The 18,661-nt window shown below is 46.6% G+C and overlaps 2 protein-coding genes across 2 annotated transcripts in view; both read right to left on the bottom strand.

Annotated features, from left to right (window-relative positions):
* Positions 1 to 441, bottom strand: part of LOC134097955 (heme-binding protein 2-like) — a 4,222-nt gene extending 3,781 nt beyond the window's left edge. Inside the window, exons 1-2 of the mRNA XM_062550909.1 lie at positions 362 to 441; positions 1 to 48 (exon numbers count right to left, since the gene is read on the bottom strand). The exon at positions 1 to 48 is cut by the window's left edge and continues 144 nt beyond it. The gene's annotated coding sequence lies outside the window, so the exon portion shown is untranslated. The remainder of the gene's footprint in view (positions 49 to 361) is intronic.
* Positions 442 to 1,655: 1,214 nt separating this feature from the next.
* Positions 1,656 to 17,717, bottom strand: kif25 (kinesin family member 25). The gene is made up of 13 exons (XM_062550334.1): positions 17,708 to 17,717; positions 15,678 to 15,781; positions 15,442 to 15,527; positions 14,947 to 14,983; positions 14,621 to 14,688; positions 12,303 to 12,377; positions 11,949 to 12,092; positions 11,018 to 11,197; positions 5,996 to 6,150; positions 5,337 to 5,475; positions 5,194 to 5,258; positions 3,580 to 3,735; positions 1,656 to 1,937 (listed from the first exon to the last, which is right to left on the bottom strand). The coding sequence occupies exons 2-13, from the start codon at positions 15,696 to 15,698 to the stop codon at positions 1,786 to 1,788; spliced, it is 1,278 nt and encodes a 425-aa protein (XP_062406318.1). The 5' UTR covers positions 15,699 to 15,781; positions 17,708 to 17,717; the 3' UTR covers positions 1,656 to 1,785.
* Positions 17,718 to 18,661: the final 944 nt, after the last annotated feature.

Here is an 18,661-nt window from a genome sequence, read left to right as displayed (position 1 = left end):
ACACTTGCTGTAGAATTTGTCCGACAGTAGAATAAGCCAGTAGGTTAACTGTGAATGCGAGTGCAATATAAGTTTACAATACAGTTGGCTACACAACAGTGGTATAACAGTAGCCTACTCCCGTGACGCAGCGTGTGTGTGGTGATAAGATAGGACCTGAGCAGTTAGGGAGAGGCGCAGATGATTGAAGCCAATTTCTCAATAAGAAGAAATATAAATGGCTCATCCATTTCTACAAGATAGGCTACAACTAAAAAATACGATACAATTAAAGATTTATAGAGAATGAAATAATGTCATATTCGTATCCAAAATATTACAGTTGTTGCTCTTTTTCTTACAAAGCAGGTCGGCTCCTCACCTTTCGATGAACTTCTTCGCTGTGTGTGTGTGTGTGTGTGTGTGTGTGTGTGTGTCTGTGTGTGTGCGCGCGCGCGCGCGCGGTAGTATGGGCAGACTAGTGTATGATTGAACTATCTGCCGAAGGAGGGCGCTGTTGTCTGTAGTCAGTGATTATTTGCTGTGTCTTTCCATTATGCACACACACCATTATATTACAGACAACACAAGTGATCTGAAGTTTTTATTTAGAAATCAAAAATATAAACAAGTGTATTCATCCATTCCATATGGAAATAACCCAGAACATCCCAGTTTATCATTTGCACTTAACTGTTCTCTCCAGACTAGCCTACCAGCCAATACTCATGTGATCTTGCCCCTATAAAACATCTCAAATAAATAATACGTAAACCATTAACAACAACACAACTACCACAAACATACTTCGGACTGCATAATACATAATTACAAACGACAGCAGAAGGACAACGTAATCTATTGTTTAGAACAATGCACACTCTTAACTCACACATACCTTGTTCAAGTTTATAAATGTACTTTATTAACTAACATATCTATGTTATAGTCTATAAATGCACTTTCTTAACTAACACATCTATGCTTTAGTGTATAAATGCACAAGGCAGAGACAAGAAACATTCACTACACCGTTTGAGAAGGAAGCAGAGACTCCGGATAAACATGAGTTCATTGCTATGTGGAGATCCGCATCTGCAGGAGTTAAAGCAGGCCTACGTGCTGCGACTGAGTTGACTGGACACCAGGTAGGGTATGCAGCACCACCAGGTGAAATAATAACACAAGAGGACATGAGAAACAATCTGTTTCATGCTAAATGTGCCCACAGATCTGCTATCAAACCTTCTCATTAAATATTCCAATAAAATATTCCTAGAATTCCCATAAATGATTCCCAAGTATTCCCACAAAGTATTCCAATAAATTATTCTCAAGTATTCCCATAAAATAGTCCCATAATATGGGCTCTAGGACCTTAAGGCCAAACAAAACCGAACAGAACTGAACAGAACCGAACAGAACCAAACAGAACTCAATGGCTTGGGCTGAGGTCATAAAGGCTGTCTGTCTGTCTGTCTCTCTCTCTGTCTTTCTCTCCATCTCTCCCTCTTCATCTCTCTATCTCTCTCTCTCTCTCCCTCTCTCTCTCCCTCTTCATCTCTCTATCTCTCTCTCTCTCCATCTCCCTCCCTCTCTATTTGACCTTGAGGCTGGGGTTCTGTGGCGTGGTGTCCTCTATTTGACCTTGAGGCCGGGTTATTTGACCTTGAGGCCGGGTTATTTGACCTTGAGGCCGGGGTTCTTGTGGCGTGGTGTCCTCTATTTGACCTTGAGGCCGGGTTATTTGACCTTGAGGCCGGGGTTCTTGCGGCGTGGTGTCCTCTATTTGACCTTGAGGCCGGGTTATTTGACCTTGAGGCCGGGGTTCTTGCGGCGCGGCGTTCCTCTCTGGACCTGGCGAGCTCGGGAGCCGAAGCCGAGCGACTGCATTGACTCGGCCAGGAAGCGCTGAGTCGGGGACACACACAACATGACCAGCAGCTTCGCATCGCCACCTGCAGGACACACACACACACACACACACACACACACACACATTAAATAGGAGTGTGTACCTATACAGTCCTGCAGCAGGTGTGAGAGTATGTGTGTGTGTGTGTGTGTCCCACGGTTTATTTAGGCTTTTTCAGTTACAAAAATACAATGCAAAAAATTAATCTGTAAGAATAATATGTATGTAATCCTGCAAGTAATAGAAATTTGTGGCGGAAAGAAGTAGTTCTACAAACAAGACAGTTTTAGCGATTTAAACGTTTATATTATAATGGGAAATGAACACATGGATATTCCCACGGCTCTTGTTGCCTCCAGCCTCGTGGCTACGGCCGAACAACACCCGTGGGAATCTCCATTACCAACCCACTCCCACTCGTGCTATATTGCTTAAGTATACATATGTTCTATTTAGATAGACAATACAGTCTGTACCTATACATGTGTGCGTGTGTGTCTGTGTGTACCTATGTAGTCCTGCAGCAGGTGTGTGAGCTTGCTGTTGCGGTAGGGCACGTGTGTGTGTGTGTGTGTGTGTGTGTGTGTGTGTACCTATGTAGTCCTGCAGCAGGTGTGTGAGCTTGCTGTTGCAGTCGGGCACGTGTGTGTGTGTGTGTGTGTGTGTGTGTGTGTGTGTTTTGTGTGTGTGTGTGTGTGTGTCAGTGATGCGCGGGCTGATCCAAATCGACCCGCGGTTATGGGTCAAGAAAAAATATTTTTAATGATATGCGGGTCATGTTTGGTCGGGTCGGTAAAAAAAAATATGCCGTTATTTTTTTGTCATTTATATCGTACATAATTGTCTTTAAAAGAGAAAGACATAAGTTGCAGCATTCCCACTGAAACGCGATTCTATCCCCCACATATTGTCACGAACATGTAGAAATGCACTTGTTGTTTCTGCGTAGACAGACCCTCGGCTACACTTGACTGATCAGCGAAGTTGCCGATGCAATGCGTGCTTCTCAAGTCTGAGTTCTCAAGTTTTGGTTTTGTTTTGGTCCATTGATGAAGACGTTAATAAAGAGTTTCTTAATAATATTCTATGCCTGCATTTCATGCTTGGGAGAGCTTCAAGGCATTCATGTGAGGAACGGCTGAAACAGAATTTGTATAGGAAAATCCTTAGGCTAATTAGTCAAATAGCCACATTTTTGGATGAATGCGGACACGGAACAAAAAAAAGGTAGACTAAATGCATGTTTCCCAAATTCTGAGCAATTATAGGCTATATATAATTAGGCAATATATATTATTGTTTTACATGCATATGAGATACCAATTTTGCGTAGCTCAATGACGCTACGAGTAAGTTAGACTACTTTTTACAATAAGCGGGTCGGGAAGCGGGTCGGGTCCTGTATTTCAATAATTATTTTTTGCGGTCCGAGTTGCGGTCGGGTTAGTTGTAAACGGCGGGGCGGGGCGGGTCGTTCAGACACGTACCCGCGCATCACTGGTGTGTGTGTACCTATGTAGTCCTGCAGCAGGTGTGTGAGCTTGCTGTTGCGGTAGGGTACGTGTGTGTGTGTGTGTGTGTGTGTGTGTGTGTGTACCTATGTAGTCCTGCAGCAGGTGTGTGAGCTTGCTGTTGCGGTAGGGCACGTGTGTGTGTGTGTGTGTTGTGTATGTGTGTGTGTGTACCTATGTAGTCCTGCAGCAGGTGTGTGAGCTTGCTGTTGCGGTAGGGCACGTGAGGCCTCTGTTCTGCGAGGGCTCCCAGGACGTCAGAAAGCGCTGAGAGGCTGCGGTTAATACACGAGCTCTCCCACAGGGTGGCGCCACTCACACCAGACTGGCCTGCAACAACACAACACTCAGCGTCATGACAACAGCACAACACACTCAACACAACCGGCAACGTCAGGACAACAGCAAACACACACTCAACAAAACACAAGATATTTAAGCAATATGACACTCGTGCTCGTGGGGTTAGACAGACAGATAGACAGACAGATAGATAGTTAGACAGATAGATAGATCGATAGTTAGACAGATAGATTGATCGATAGTTAGACAGATAGATAGATCGATAGACAGACAGATAGAAAGATAGACAGATAGACAGATAGATAGATAGACAGACAGATAGATAGATCGATAGTTAGACAGATAGATTGATCGATAGTTAGACAGATAGATGATCGATAGACAGACAGATAGAAAGATAGACAGATAGACAGATAGATAGATAGACAGACAGCTAGATAGATCGATAGTTAGACAGCTAGATAGATCGATAGTTAGACAGCTAGATAGAAAGATAGATAGATAGACAGACAGATAGATAGACAGATAGACAGATGGATAGATCGATAGTTAGACAGATAGATTGATCGATAGACAGACAGATAGAAAGATAGATAGATAGACAGACAGATAGAAAGATAGAAAGATAGATAGATAGATCGATAGTTAGACAGATAGATAGATCGATAGTTATACAGATAGATAGATCGATAGTTAGACAGATAGATAGATAGATAGATAGATCGATAGTTAGACAGCTAGATAGATCGATAGTTAGACAGCTAGATAGAAAGATAGATAGATAGACAGACAGATAGATAGACAGATAGACAGATGGATAGATCGATAGTTAGACAGATAGATTGATCGATAGACAGACAGATAGAAAGATAGATAGATAGACAGACAGATAGAAAGATAGAAAGATAGATAGATAGATCGATAGTTAGACAGATAGATTGATCGATAGTTAGACAGATAGATAGATCGATAGACAGACAGATAGAAAGATAGACAGATAGACAGATAGATAGATAGACAGACAGATAGATAGATCGATAGTTAGACAGATAGATTGATCGATAGTTAGACAGATAGATAGATCGATAGACAGACAGATAGAAAGATAGACAGATAGACAGATAGATAGATAGACAGACAGCTAGATAGATCGATAGTTAGACAGCTAGATAGATCGATAGTTAGACAGCTAGATAGAAAGATAGATAGATAGACAGACAGATAGATAGACAGATAGACAGATGGATAGATCGATAGTTAGACAGATAGATTGATCGATAGACAGACAGATAGAAAGATAGATAGATAGACAGACAGATAGAAAGATAGAAAGATAGATAGATAGATCGATAGTTAGACAGATAGATAGATCGATAGTTAGACAGATAGTTAGACAGCTAGATAGATCGATAGTTAGTCAGCTAGATGGCTAGTTGAGTGGATGAGTCATTGGCAGCATGCGATCACCAGGGGGCGCTGTCTTACCCACGCACTCGCTGCCGGCCAGGTCCACCAGCTGCAGCCGCGTGCGCAGGGGCTCCTGGGAGATGCTGGGGCGGGGGGAGGGGCAGGGGGAGGAGAAGGGGGAGGAGAAGGGGGAGGAGGGCACGGAGGAGGAGGGGCTGGACGGGTCCTCCGAGGTGCTGCGGGCGGCGCGGCCGCGGGCCCCGCTAGCGTTAGCGTTAGCACGGCGGGGGCAGCGGGGGCTCCAGAAGTCTCGCTGGGGGGCACGGGGGGGCTCCTGACGACTGCTCTGCAGACGCCGCGCTGTCAAACACACACACACACACACAGGCGTGAGCGAGAGGAATCTGTGTGTGTGTGTGTGTGTGTGCGTGCGTGCGTGCGTGCGTGCGTGCGTGCGTGCGTGCGTGCGTGCGTGCGTGCGTGCGTGCGTGCGTGCGTGCGTGCGTGCGTGCGTGTGAGTGTGAGTGTGAGTGTGTGTGCGTGTGCGTGTGTGTGTGTGTGTGTGTGTGCGTGTGTGTGTGTGTGTGTGTGTGTGTGTGTGGTGTTACCCATAGTGAAGGCGTTGGCACTGCGTGAGGTGACTGTGAGTGTGACGATCAGGTGTGAGCGAGAGGAATCTCTATGTGTGTGTGTGTGTGTGTGTGTGTGTGTGTGTGTGTGTGTGTGTGTGTGTGTGTGTGTGTGTGTGTGTGTGTGTGTGTGTTACCCATAGTGAAGGCGTTGGCACTGCGTGAGGTGACGGTGAGTGTGACGATGAGGTGTGAGCGAGAGGAATCTCTGTGTGTGTGTGTGTGTGTGCGTGTGTGTGTGTGTGTGTTACCCATAGTGAAGGCGTTGGCACTGCGTGAGGTGACGGTGAGTGTGACGATGAGGTGTGAGCGAGAGGAATCTCTGTGCACCAGCGTGGGACTCTGAGCTCTCAGCTTCAACACAGCGCTTAGCAACCGCATCACCTCCGCACGGCTACTCACAGGCCTGGAGGGAGAGAAGGGGGGAGGGAGAGAGGGAGAGAGGGAGAGAAGGGGGGATGGAGAGAGGGAGAGAGAGAAAGACAAAAGAAAGATGAGAGAGGAAGGAGGAGGGTTTAAGTAAAGTTAAGTCAAGTCACATATTCACAACGTCTAAACGACATATAGCCTCCATATTCACAACGTCTAAACAACATATAGCCTCCATATTCACAACGTCTAAACGACATATAGCCTCCATATTCACAACGTCTAAACGACATATAGCCTCCATATTCACAACTTCTAAACGACATATAGCCTAGCCTACATTGCCACAATATCTACCAGTAAACTAGGGATGCACCGATCCGACTTTTTCAGTCCCGATACCGATACCGATGCCTGGGCTCTGCGTATCGGTCGATATCCGATACCGATCCGATACCATTGTTAATTAATAAACTGTATACCTCACCATGTGGAAAAGACTAAAGGCATCAGGCTTGACTTCATTCTTCATTCTTTCCCTAACTAAACATTACTTTCCTAAAATAAATCTAACAAAATAACACTTAGATATAAAGGTAATGTATTATTATTATTATTATTATTATTATTATAATTATCATCATCATTATTGATTATATTACTAGTATTAAAAATAAACAGTTGTACACCAGCAGCAACTTGGAACAGCATTCAAATTCAAGTTCACAGTTATTACTAAATAATAAATCTAACAAAAAAACAATTTTGCAGATAAAAATCCCATATTAGTGACATACATTGAAACACCCCTGCCAAAATGGTGTCACCCGCGAAACCCCTCTATTTACTCATAGTGGTACGGTCCCGCAGTTTCCCCACGATAAACTAATTAGTTCACACGGAGTTTGAATGATGGTAAACGGTAGAAGTTGTACGTTTTATCTAATAAATGATACGTTTTTAACAGCCAATTTGAACATTTGCATGTCTTTATACCAAGAACAGTTTATACAGATGAGATGAAAATGACAAGTGTTTAGTTTGAGTAGCCTATTTTGTTGACTGTTACACATTAACGTGTTGCCTAAATGCAACAAAACGCATGAAGATCGTAATTAATCTATGACAAATGGTGGTTAGTATAGATATTCTTTTGATCCTATGACATACATTTGGTATATGTATTTATCCCATCCATGAATTTAGACACTCAGAGCACACAGTGAGGTGAGGCACACTCTAACCCGCAGCAGTGAGCTGCGCTAAATGGCTGGTTGCGCGTCATGGCTCAGCCTTTTTTTGAGACTATATTAAATTCGGATCGGCCCATGGATCGGCTCATTTTTTCCGATCCCCGATCCAGCTATTTTGTTCATATCGGGGCCGATATCCGATCCAAATATCGGATCGGTGCATCCCTACAGTAAACGACATATTATAGCTCACATTTTCCCAATGTCTATAGCCTACACATCCACAACGTCTAAACGGCATATAGCCTATGTGTCCACAACGTCTAAACGACATATAGCCCACATATTCACAACAACGTCTAAATGGCATATAGCCTACATATTCACAACGTCTAAACGACATATAGCCCACATATTCACAACAACGTCTAAATGGCATATAGCCTACATATTCACAACGTCTAAACGCCATATAGCCTCCATATTCACAACGTCTAAACGCCATATAGCCCACATATCCATATAGCCCACATATTCACAACGTCTAAACGCCATATAGCCCACATATCCATATAGCCCACATATTCACAACGTCTAAACGCCATATAGCCCACATATCCATATAGCCCACATATTCACAACGTCTAAACGCCATATAGCCTATGTGTCCACAACGTCTAAAGACCAAGGGAGAACAAGTGCGTTTTCAGTCTTGATGTAAAGCAGTGGATGGTGGATGGGCTGAAGGCCTGAGGCTTTGGCACGGCTTTAATCAGTTAGGGAGGACAGAGACGTTTATTTCAGACTAAATTAGTGTTCTGGGCAGGCAGTGGAGCTGAATCAAAGGAGGACAGAGACGCTTATTTCAGACTATCTTAGTGTTCTGGGCAGGCAGTGCAGCTGAATCAAAGGAGGACAGAGACGTTTATTTCAGACTATCTTAGAGTTCTGGGCAGGCAGTGCAGCTGAAGCAAGTCGCTGATGTAAGCTCGATTATTTAAGGGTCTGAAAACAAACACTAATATCTTGAGGTCAACCTTGTATTCTTTAGTAGCCAGTGTAGTGATGTTAAAATCAGTGTTACATGGAAAATTGGGAGAAAACAATGGGAAAACAATGGGAAGATTGGAAAACACACAATGGGAATATTGCTGCACTCTGCATCAGCTGGAGGCTCCACAGAGAACCCCGACATACAGCGCATTACAATGGCCTAAACACGAGGAACCCCCACTTCAACATACAGCGCATTACAATGGCCTAAACATGGTGAACCCCCACTTCAACATACAGCGCATTACAATGGCCTAAACATGAGGAACCCCCACTTCAACATGTACGCATTACAATGGCCTAAACATGAGGAACCCCCACTTCAACATGTACGCATTACAATATATATGAGCAACCCCCACTTCAACATACAGCGCATTACAATGGCCTAAACATGAGGAACCCCCACTTCAACATGTACGCATTACAATATATATGAGGAACCCCCACTTCAACATACAGCGCATTACAATGGCCTAAACATGAGGAACCCCCACTTCAACATACAGCGCATTACAATGGCCTAAACATGAGGAACCCCCACTTCAACATACAGCGCATTACAATGGCCTAAACATGAGGAACCCCCACTTCAACATACAGCGCATTACAATGGCCTAAACATGAGGAACCCCCACTTCAACATACAGCGCATTACAATGGCCTAAACATGAGGAACCCCCACTTCAACATGTACGCATTACAATGGCCTAAACATGAGGAACCCCCACTTCAACATACAGCGCATTACAATGGCCTAAACATGAGGAACCCCGACTTACAGCGCATTACAATGGCCTAAACATGAGGAACCCCCACTTCAACATACAGCGCATTACAATGGCCTAAACATGAGGAACCCCGACTTACAGCGCATTACAATGGCCTAAACATGAGGAACCCCCACTTCAACATACAGCGCATTACAATGGCCTAAACATGAGGAACCCCGACTTACAGCGCATTACAATGGCCTAAACATGAGGAACCCCCACTTCAACATACAGCGCATTACAATGGCCTAAACATGAGGAACCCCCACTTCAACATGCACGCATTACAATGGCCTAAATATACAGCGCATGAGGAAATCAAAGTATGAATTCAAATCTCAAAATCCCTAAAAAGAGAATATATGTTTGATCTGGCTTCAAACCCTAGCTCTAACCACAACCCTTACCCTAACCAAATACACATATTTGATCTTGCCGCAACCCTTACCCTAATGCTAATAGAATACACACACATATTTGATCTTGCCGCAACCCTTACCCTAATGCTAATAGAATACACACACATGTTTGATCTTGCTTCAACTGTAAGGTAGTAAAAGGAGGATATTGCAACAGTGTTCATTTGCTTATTAAAATTAAGAGTAACGTTTCACATACTCAACAAGTGGCCCAAGGCCTGACTACATCTGGGGGTCCAAAAGTTTTTTATGTTTGCCATCCAAAGCTTTATATTTCTACCAGCGAATCCTAACTGCATATGAGTGCTCCCTGTCTACTCTGAATCCACCCAATATGCCCTTAGTCTACTGCGTCATGTTTCTTGTTCAAAACAGCACAACGTGAACAACAGAAAGGAAAAAAGGTGCTTTCAGGTGAAATTTATGGAAAATGTCAAACGTTCAAGCTACTGTACAGTGGTATTACATCATGAAAGTAGGGCATTAAGTATGCAATGGTGATTTCCTCATCTCAAACAATTTATTGAAACAAAGGCCAACAAAGTTCACCCTAAAGCCAAATATCCCTGAGATTGTGAGCAGCGTATGGTAGTGTATAGTCTTTGGGCTCAACTGACAGCAGTATCTTTTTTTTTTTTTTTTTTTTTTTTTAAGTATATTTTTTGGCCATTTTATGCCTTTATTGACAGTGACAGTGGAGAAAGACAGGAAGTGAATGGGAGAGAGAGTGGGGGTGGGATCCGGAAAGGACCACGGGCGGGAATCGAACCCGGGTCGCCGGCGTGCGGTGCAGGTGCCCCAGCCAGTTGCGCCACGGCTGGGGCCGACAGCAGTATCTAATAACTAGAAAAGCACTCAGAGAGCGCAGCTACCTCCGCCTGTATTGTTCTTCCTATAGGTTGTCATACATTTGAACCTAAACTATTCAGATCGCCACCACGTGGCCATACCATGCCATTACACCACTAAGCGAAACACATAATCGGCTCTGGAATCCCTGACATTCGCTGAAAATGTAATCGAAATCCATCCATTACTTTCTGAGTTATCTTGCTATCAAACAGACAGACAGACAAGCAGACAAACAAACAAACAAACAGACAAACGCCGGTCCCCGATGAAAACATAACCTCCTTGGCGGAGGTAAATAAAAAATAATGACCAGTGTTTGGGCTCAGCTGACAGCAGCGTATAATAATGACCAGTGTGTATGTATTGGCGTGTGTGTGTGTGTGTGTGTGTGTGTGTTTGGGCTCAGCTGACAGCAGTGTATAATAATGACCAGTGTGTATGTATTGGCGTGTGTGTGTGTGTGTGTGTGTGTGTGTGTTTGGGCTCAACTGACAGCAGCATATAATAATGACCAGTGTGTATGTATTGGCGTGTGTGTGTGTGTGTGTGTGTGTGAGTGTGTGTGTGTGTGTGTGTGTGTGTTTGGGCTCAGCTGACAGCAGCGCGTCACTCACTCATGGGCGAGGCAGGGCACCTCACTGGTACCCGTTGCCGTGGTGATGACGTCGCGCTTGACGGCTCCCGTGGCGACGCCGTCCTCGTCTTTGGCCAGCAGGTCCAGCACCTCGTTATTGTAGACCTCCATCACCGACACCTCCACCGTGTGAGCGCCCACCGGACGCTCAGAGATCAGCCTGCACACACACACACACACACACACACATGTCAATACACACACACACACACACACACACACACACGCCAATACACACACATGCCAATACACACACACACACACACACACACACACACGCCAATACACACACACACACACACACATGCCATTACACACACACACATGCCAATACACACACACACACACACACACACACACACACACACACACACACACACACACATGCCAATACACGCACACACACACACACACACACACACACACACATGCCAATACACACACACAAACACACACACATGCCAATACACACACACACACACACACATGCCAATACACACACACACACACACACATGCCAATACACACACACACACACACACACACACACATGCCAATACACACACACACACACACACACATGCCAATACACACACACACACACACACACACACACACACACACATGCCAATACACACACACACACACACATGCCAATACACACACACACACACACACACACACATGCCAATACACACACACACACACACACACACACACACACACACACACACACACAACATGAGGACCTTCAGAAACATGTAAACATCGACAGATTATATGCGCTTAGTGCACAGTATGTTTTATTGGGACAATGCATGTCAAAAATTCTACCCTGACAAACTTACTCCCTACTCCTTCCTCCTGATGAAAACACACACACACACACACACACACACACACACACACACCTGAAGAGCTCAGAGGCAGCCTTGGGGATGATTCCTTCCTGGTCTCCAACTGTAGAGCTGGAGTGGTTGTCATGGTGAGAGCCAACCATAGTGTGGGTCTTCCCACCTCCTGTTTGGCCATACGCCATGATGCACACATTGTACCTGAAACACACACACACACACACACACACACACACACACACACACACACAAACATACATGCACACACGCACGCATGCACACACACATACATACACAATGCATTGCATTATACACAATAACTGCATTATCATTTAATACCTGGAAACACACATTGACAAAGAAACACACAGACCCACATACACACACACACACACACACACACTCCCTCACCCGTCCAGCAGTGAGGTGAGCAGTGGTCTCACTTCCTCAAAGACGGCCTCCTGGTTGTCTGTCGGCCCGTGCACCCTGCCAATCACATCACAGCACCACAGTGAGGTCATCAACGGAGGGACAGAGTGACCACACACACAGCCATGACGACCATGATGACCACACAGCCATGACAACCACACAACCATGACCGTACTACTACCATGACGACCACACTACCACGACTATTCTAAGGCCAAGTTCACACCACAGATTTGCGACGAGACAAAAGCGTTGCAAAAGGAGTTGCAGCGGTGTGAATTAAATGTCGCACGTCCTTGCCAGCTGTTGCAAACCGTCATAAAGCATTCGTCATGTCCAGTCACAGTTACAAGGTTTTAGAACATTTCAGCTCATGTCGTCACAAATCTTTGATCTTTGACCTTTAGAGTCTGCTGTCATCAGAAGTGCAGTCCTGAAGTGCTAACACCATCAGAAGTGCAGTCCTGTCCTGCAGTGCTAACACTATGGAGGAGTGCAGTCCTGTCCTGCAGTGCTAACACCATCAGAAGTGCAGTCCTGTCCTGCAGTGCTAACACCATCAGAAGTGCAGTCCTGCAGTGCTAACACCATCAGAAGTGCAGTCCTGTCCTGTCCTGTCCTGCAGTGCTAACACCATCAGAAGTGCAGTCCTGCAGTGCAGTGCTAACACCATCAGAAGTGCAGTCCTGTCCTGTCCTGTCCTGCAGTGCTAACACCATCAGAAGTGCAGTCCTGCAGTGCAGTGCTAACACCATCAGAAGTGCAGTCCTGTCCTGCAGTGCTAACACCATCAGAAGTGCAGTCCTGTCCTGCAGTGCTAACACCATCAGAAGTGCAGTCCTGCAGTGCTAACACCATCAGAAGTGCAGTCCTGCAGTGCAGTGCTAACACCATCAGAAGTGCAGTCCTGTCCTGTCCTGCAGTGCTAACACCATCAGAAGTGCAGTCCTGTCCTGTCCTGCAGTGCAGTGCTAACACCATCAGAAGTGCAGTCCTGTCCTGCAGTGCAGTGCTAACACCATCAGAAGTGCAGTCCTGTCCTGCAGTGCTAACACCATCAGAAGTGCAGTCCTGTCCTGCAGTGCTAACACCATCAGAAGTGCAGTCCTGCAGTGCAGTGCTAACACCATCAGAAGTGCAGTCCTGTCCTGCAGTGCTAACACCATCAGAAGTGCAGTCCTGTCCTGCAGTGCTAACACCATCAGAAGTGCAGTCCTGTCCTGCAGTGCTAACACCATCAGAAGTGCAGTCCTGCAGTGCAGTGCTAACACCATCAGAAGTGCAGTCCTGTCTTGCAGTGCTAACACCATCAGAAGTGCAGTCCTGTCCTGCAGTGCTAACACCATCAGAAGTGCAGTCCTGTCCTGCAGTGCTAACACCATCAGAAGTGCAGTCCTGCAGTGCAGTGCTAACACCATCAGAAGTGCAGTCCTGCAGTGCAGTGCTAACACCATCAGAAGTGCAGTCCTGTCCTGCAGTGCAGTGCTAACACCATCAGAAGTGCAGTCCTGTCCTGCAGTGCTAACACCATCAGAAGTGCAGTCCTGTCCTGCAGTGCTAACACCATCAGAAGTGCAGTCCTGCAGTGCTAACACCATCAGAAGTGCAGTCCTGCAGTGCAGTGCTAACACCATCAGAAGTGCAGTCCTGTCCTGTCCTGCAGTGCTAACACCATCAGAAGTGCAGTCCTGTCCTGTCCTGCAGTGCAGTGCTAACACCATCAGAAGTGCAGTCCTGTCCTGCAGTGCAGTGCTAACACCATCAGAAGTGCAGTCCTGTCCTGCAGTGCTAACACCATCAGAAGTGCAGTCCTGTCCTGCAGTGCTAACACCATCAGAAGTGCAGTCCTGTCCTGCAGTGCTAACACCATCAGAAGTGCAGTCCTGTCCTGCAGTGCAGTGCTAACACCATCAGAAGTGCAGTCCTGTCCTGCAGTGCAGTGCTAACACCATCAGAAGTGCAGTCCTGTCCTGCAGTGCAGTGCTAACACCATCAGAAGTGCAGTCCTGTCCTGCAGTGCTAACACCATCAGAAGTGCAGTCCTGTCCTGCAGTGCTAACACCATCAGAAGTGCAGTCCTGTCCTGCAGTGCTAACACCATCAGAAGTGCAGTCCTGTCCTGCAGTGCTAACACCATCAGAAGTGCAGTCCTGTCCTGCAGTGCAGTGCTAACACCATCAGAAGTGCAGTCCTGTCCTGCAGTGCAGTGCTAACACCATCAGAAGTGCAGTCCTGTCCTGCAGTGCTAACACTATGGAGGAGAGACAAGTCACCCCCCAGTGCAGCAGCACACGTACCTCTCAAACTCAAACAGCTTGTTGTGGATTTGGCTTCCTGGTTTGGCACAGTTAACGAGGACGGTGTCCTGCAGGAGAGAGACCAGAGCAGACCGTCACACACAGGACATGACGACCATCACCGAGCAACACAAACACCAAGACACCAAGACACCACAGGACATGACAACCATCACACAGCAACACAAACACCAAGACACCACAGGACATGACAACCATCACACAGCAACACAAACACCAAGACACCACAGGACATGACGACCATCACCGAGCAACACAAACACCAAGACACCACAGGACATGACGACACCTTCAAGGTCACTCACGTCATTCACCGCCTGGACCACCTCCTCAAGGGCTGACCTGGAGAAGGGCAAGAGTGTCATGTGTATAGATAGTTAAGGGATAATGTCTAGATACTGGCAGATATATTAGCATGTATGTATGTATGTATATTTAGGATTTCACATCCCATTCAATATAATGATATATACAGTAGTATACAGTATGCAAAGTGCTCAGGGACAGCAGTACAGGGGGAATAATCTAAATGACATCTCACTGGACTAAACAATGAATGAATGAATGAATGAATGAATGAGTGAATGAGTGAATGAGTGAGCGAATTAATGCATGAATGAATGAGTGAATGAATGCCTAAGCAGATGCATGAATGAGTGAATGCATGAGTGTCTAAGCAGATGAATGCATGAATGCATGAGTGCATGGCTGTAAGAGCCTTATAGTAGGCGTGTGTGTGTGTGTGTGTGTGTGTGTGTGTGTGTGTGTGTGTGTGTGTGTGCGTGTGTGTGTGTGTGTACCCTGTGGCTGCGGAGGCTCCAGGGCCCTGGTCCAGAGGCAGGATGGGTCGGACTCGGCAGTGGACTCGGATATTCCCCCGCAGCTCCTGCAGTGAGAACCAGAACCAGAACAGAACCAGAACCATCAGCAGACAACACACTTCTCCCACATCACCATGGTAACCACAGCGCAGTTTTGAGCTGATATAAGGCGGAGGTGAGAGGTGAGGGGTCAGAGGTCGTGGCTGGTCACTCACCACTAGAGTGTTATGCAGCATCCTCCTCCGCTGGCGCTCAGTCCTGCAGCGCTCCCTCTCCTCCTCTAGAGAGCGCTCTAGAGCACTCACCTGCACCTGCAGCCCTGAACACACACACACACACACACACACACACTTCAGGAGGGGGCCTGCAGGACCGGGGGGCTTACAGCAAAACCTGTCAGCAAAACCACCCTAAGCTCCTGTACATGCTGTCTGTAGTCTGTGTGTGTGTGTGTGTGTGTGTAAGATTCCATTGGTATCTCTTCTCATATCATTACAGTTGTAAAGTGAAGTAGAAAAAACACTAGAAAAGAAAAGAAAAGAATTACTGAAAGTAATCAGGAGGAGTGTGTGTGTGTGTGTGTGTGTGTGTGTGTGTGTGTGTGTGCGTGTGTGTGTGTTCCATCAGACACACACTTGTGCAATTACTGTCTTTAATCACAGCATGCTTGTGTATGTGTGTGTGTGTGTGGAGATGAGATCCTCAAGGCCCCAGGGGACAGGTCGTCACCATGACACCCAGGTGAAGCATGTGACCTGTGTCCTTGCGGCGACCTCTTGCGGCCGTGTGAGTATGTGAGTGTGTGTGTGTGTGTGTGAGTGTGTGTGTGTGTGTGTGTGTGTGTGTGTGTGTGTGTGTGTGTGTGAGTGTGTGTGTGTGTGGGGGGGATTATCCCCTGGAACTGTGCCTGCCTCTTCCCCACTGCACCATCTTAACCACTCAAGCAGCTCCCCCAGTGGTCTGGCTGCCATGGATACGGGAGACAGAGTTCCAACGCCAATCATTTATTTATCTTTTGGCAGCAGGTAAAATGACAGGAGAAAAAATCGCCAAAAAAGAGAGAAAGAGAGAGAGAAAAAAACTAATAACTAAACTTTACATGACAAAATAACTTCAATAATCCATCTCAGTTCCAGTTCTCAATTGTGGCAATTCTCACTCTGTCAGCAGGTGTTGTGGGTTCCTCAGATCAGGGTGAGTGCAGCATGTATGGAGGTGTTGTGGGTTCCTCAGCAGCATGTATGGAGGTGTTGTGGGTTCCTCAGCAGCATGTATGGAGGTGTTGTGGGTTCCTCAGCTCAGGGTGAGTGCAGCATGTATGGAGGTGTTGTGGGTTCCTCAGCTCAGGGTGAGTGCAGCATGTATGGAGGTGTTGTGGGTTCCTCAGCTCAGGGTGAGTGCAGCATGTATGGAGGTGTTGTGGGTTCCTCAGCTCAGGGTGAGTGCAGCATGTATGGAGGTGTTGTGGGTTCCTCAGCAGCATGTATGGAGGTGTTGTGGGTTCCTCAGAGTGCAGCATGTATGGAGGTGTTGTGGGTTCCTCAGAGTGCAGCATGTATGGAGGTGGTGTGGGTTCCTCAGATCAGGGTGAGTGCAGCATGAACTGTATGGAGGTGTAGGGAGCTGTGGCTCAACATCCACTCTTCTCAGCACATGAGATTAAATATGTTCACCACTGAATCAGTCAGGATCTCTGCTGCCTTCAGACCACTTCTCTAAACACAGCACCGGGCTAAGGAACCCTTAACTTCAGCACTGCATTTAAGGGCCCCATTTAAACACAGCACCGGGCTAAGGAACCCTTAACTTCAGCACTGCATTTAAGGGCCCCATTTAAACACAGCACCGGGCTAAGGAACCCTTAACTTCAGCACTGCATTTAAGGGCCCCATTTAAACACAGCACCGGGCTAAGGAACCCTTAACTTCAGCACCGGGCTAAGGAACCCTTAACTTCAGCACTGCATTAAAGGAACCCTTTTAAACACAGCACCGGGCTAAGGAACCCTGAACTTCAGCACTGCATTAAAGGAACCCTTTTAAACACAGTTCAAAGTTCAAATAGTTACAGTAGGAATTTGTATTTAGCCATTGGTATATACAGTATCTAGCGTCCTTTTCAACAGGGGTCAGGGGGTCAGATGATGGGCTTATATGATGGAATAACACTGGATACACACACAAACACCCACACATTAACACAACATGCACACACAGGCTCTGGATGGTACATTAAGGCAACTCACTGTCTGCGCGGTCGCCATGTTGGCTCTGGATGGTACATTAATGCTACTCATTGTCTGCACGGTCGCCATGTTGGCTCTGGATGGTACGTTAAGGCTACTCACTGTCTGCGCGGTCGCCATGTTGGCTCTGGATGGTACATTAAGGCAACTCACTGTCTGCGCGGTCGCCATGTTGGCTCTGGATGGTACATTAATACTCACTGTCTGCGCGGTCGCCATGTTGGCTCTGGATGGTACATTACTGTAAGGCTACTCACTGTCTGCGCGGTCGCCATGTTGGCTCTGGATGGTACATTAATGCTACTCATTGTCTGCGCGGTCGCCATGTTGGCTCTGGATGGTACATTAATGCTACTCATTGTCTGCACGGACGCCATGTTGGCTCTGGATGGTACATTATTATTCACTCTTAATATGGACGCCATGTTGGCTCTGGATGGTACATTATTATTCACTCTTAATATGGACGCCATGTTGGCTCTGGATGGTACATTAATGCTACTCATTGTCTGCGCGGTCGCCATGTTGGCTCTGGATGGTACATTACTCACTCTTACAGTAATATGGACGCCATGTTGGCTCTGGATGGTACATTATTATTCACTCTTAATATGGTCGCCATGTTGGCTCTGGATGGTACGTTAAGGCTACTCACGGTCTGCGCGGTCGCCATGTTGGCTCTGGATGGTACGTTAATGTAAGGCTACTCACTGTCGGCGCGGTCGCCATGTTGGCTCTGGATGGTACATTACTGTAAGGCTACTCACTGTCTGCGCGGTCGCCATGTTGGCTCTGGATGGTACATTAAGGCTACTCACTGTCTGCGCGGTCGCCATGTTGGCTCTGGATGGTACGTTAATGCTACTCACTGTCTGCGCGGTCGCCATGTTGGCTCTGGATGGCGGTGCTGAGGGCGGCCGTGCGCTCCAGGAGCTCTGTGCTTTGCGTCTCCAG

The sequence above is a fragment of the Sardina pilchardus genome, chromosome 12 (assembly GCF_963854185.1).
Source record: "Sardina pilchardus chromosome 12, fSarPil1.1, whole genome shotgun sequence".
Taxonomy (NCBI): domain Eukaryota; kingdom Metazoa; phylum Chordata; class Actinopteri; order Clupeiformes; family Clupeidae; genus Sardina; species Sardina pilchardus.
This window is presented reverse-complemented; position numbering and strand designations above follow the sequence as displayed.

What these genes read in the sequence shown, in the direction of transcription:
- kif25 (XM_062550334.1), bottom strand. Translation starts at nt 15,698, where the DNA reads ATGCTGCATAACACTCTAGTG. An exon ending in AAGCTGTTTGAGTTTGAGAG is followed by an intron (nt 12,378 to 14,620) that starts GTACGTGTGCTG and finishes TGTGATTGGCAG; the next exon opens with GGTGCACGGGCCGACAGACA. An exon ending in GGCCGGCAGCGAGTGCGTGG is followed by an intron (nt 3,736 to 5,193) that starts GTAAGACAGCGC and finishes GTGTTGTTGCAG; the next exon opens with GCCAGTCTGGTGTGAGTGGC.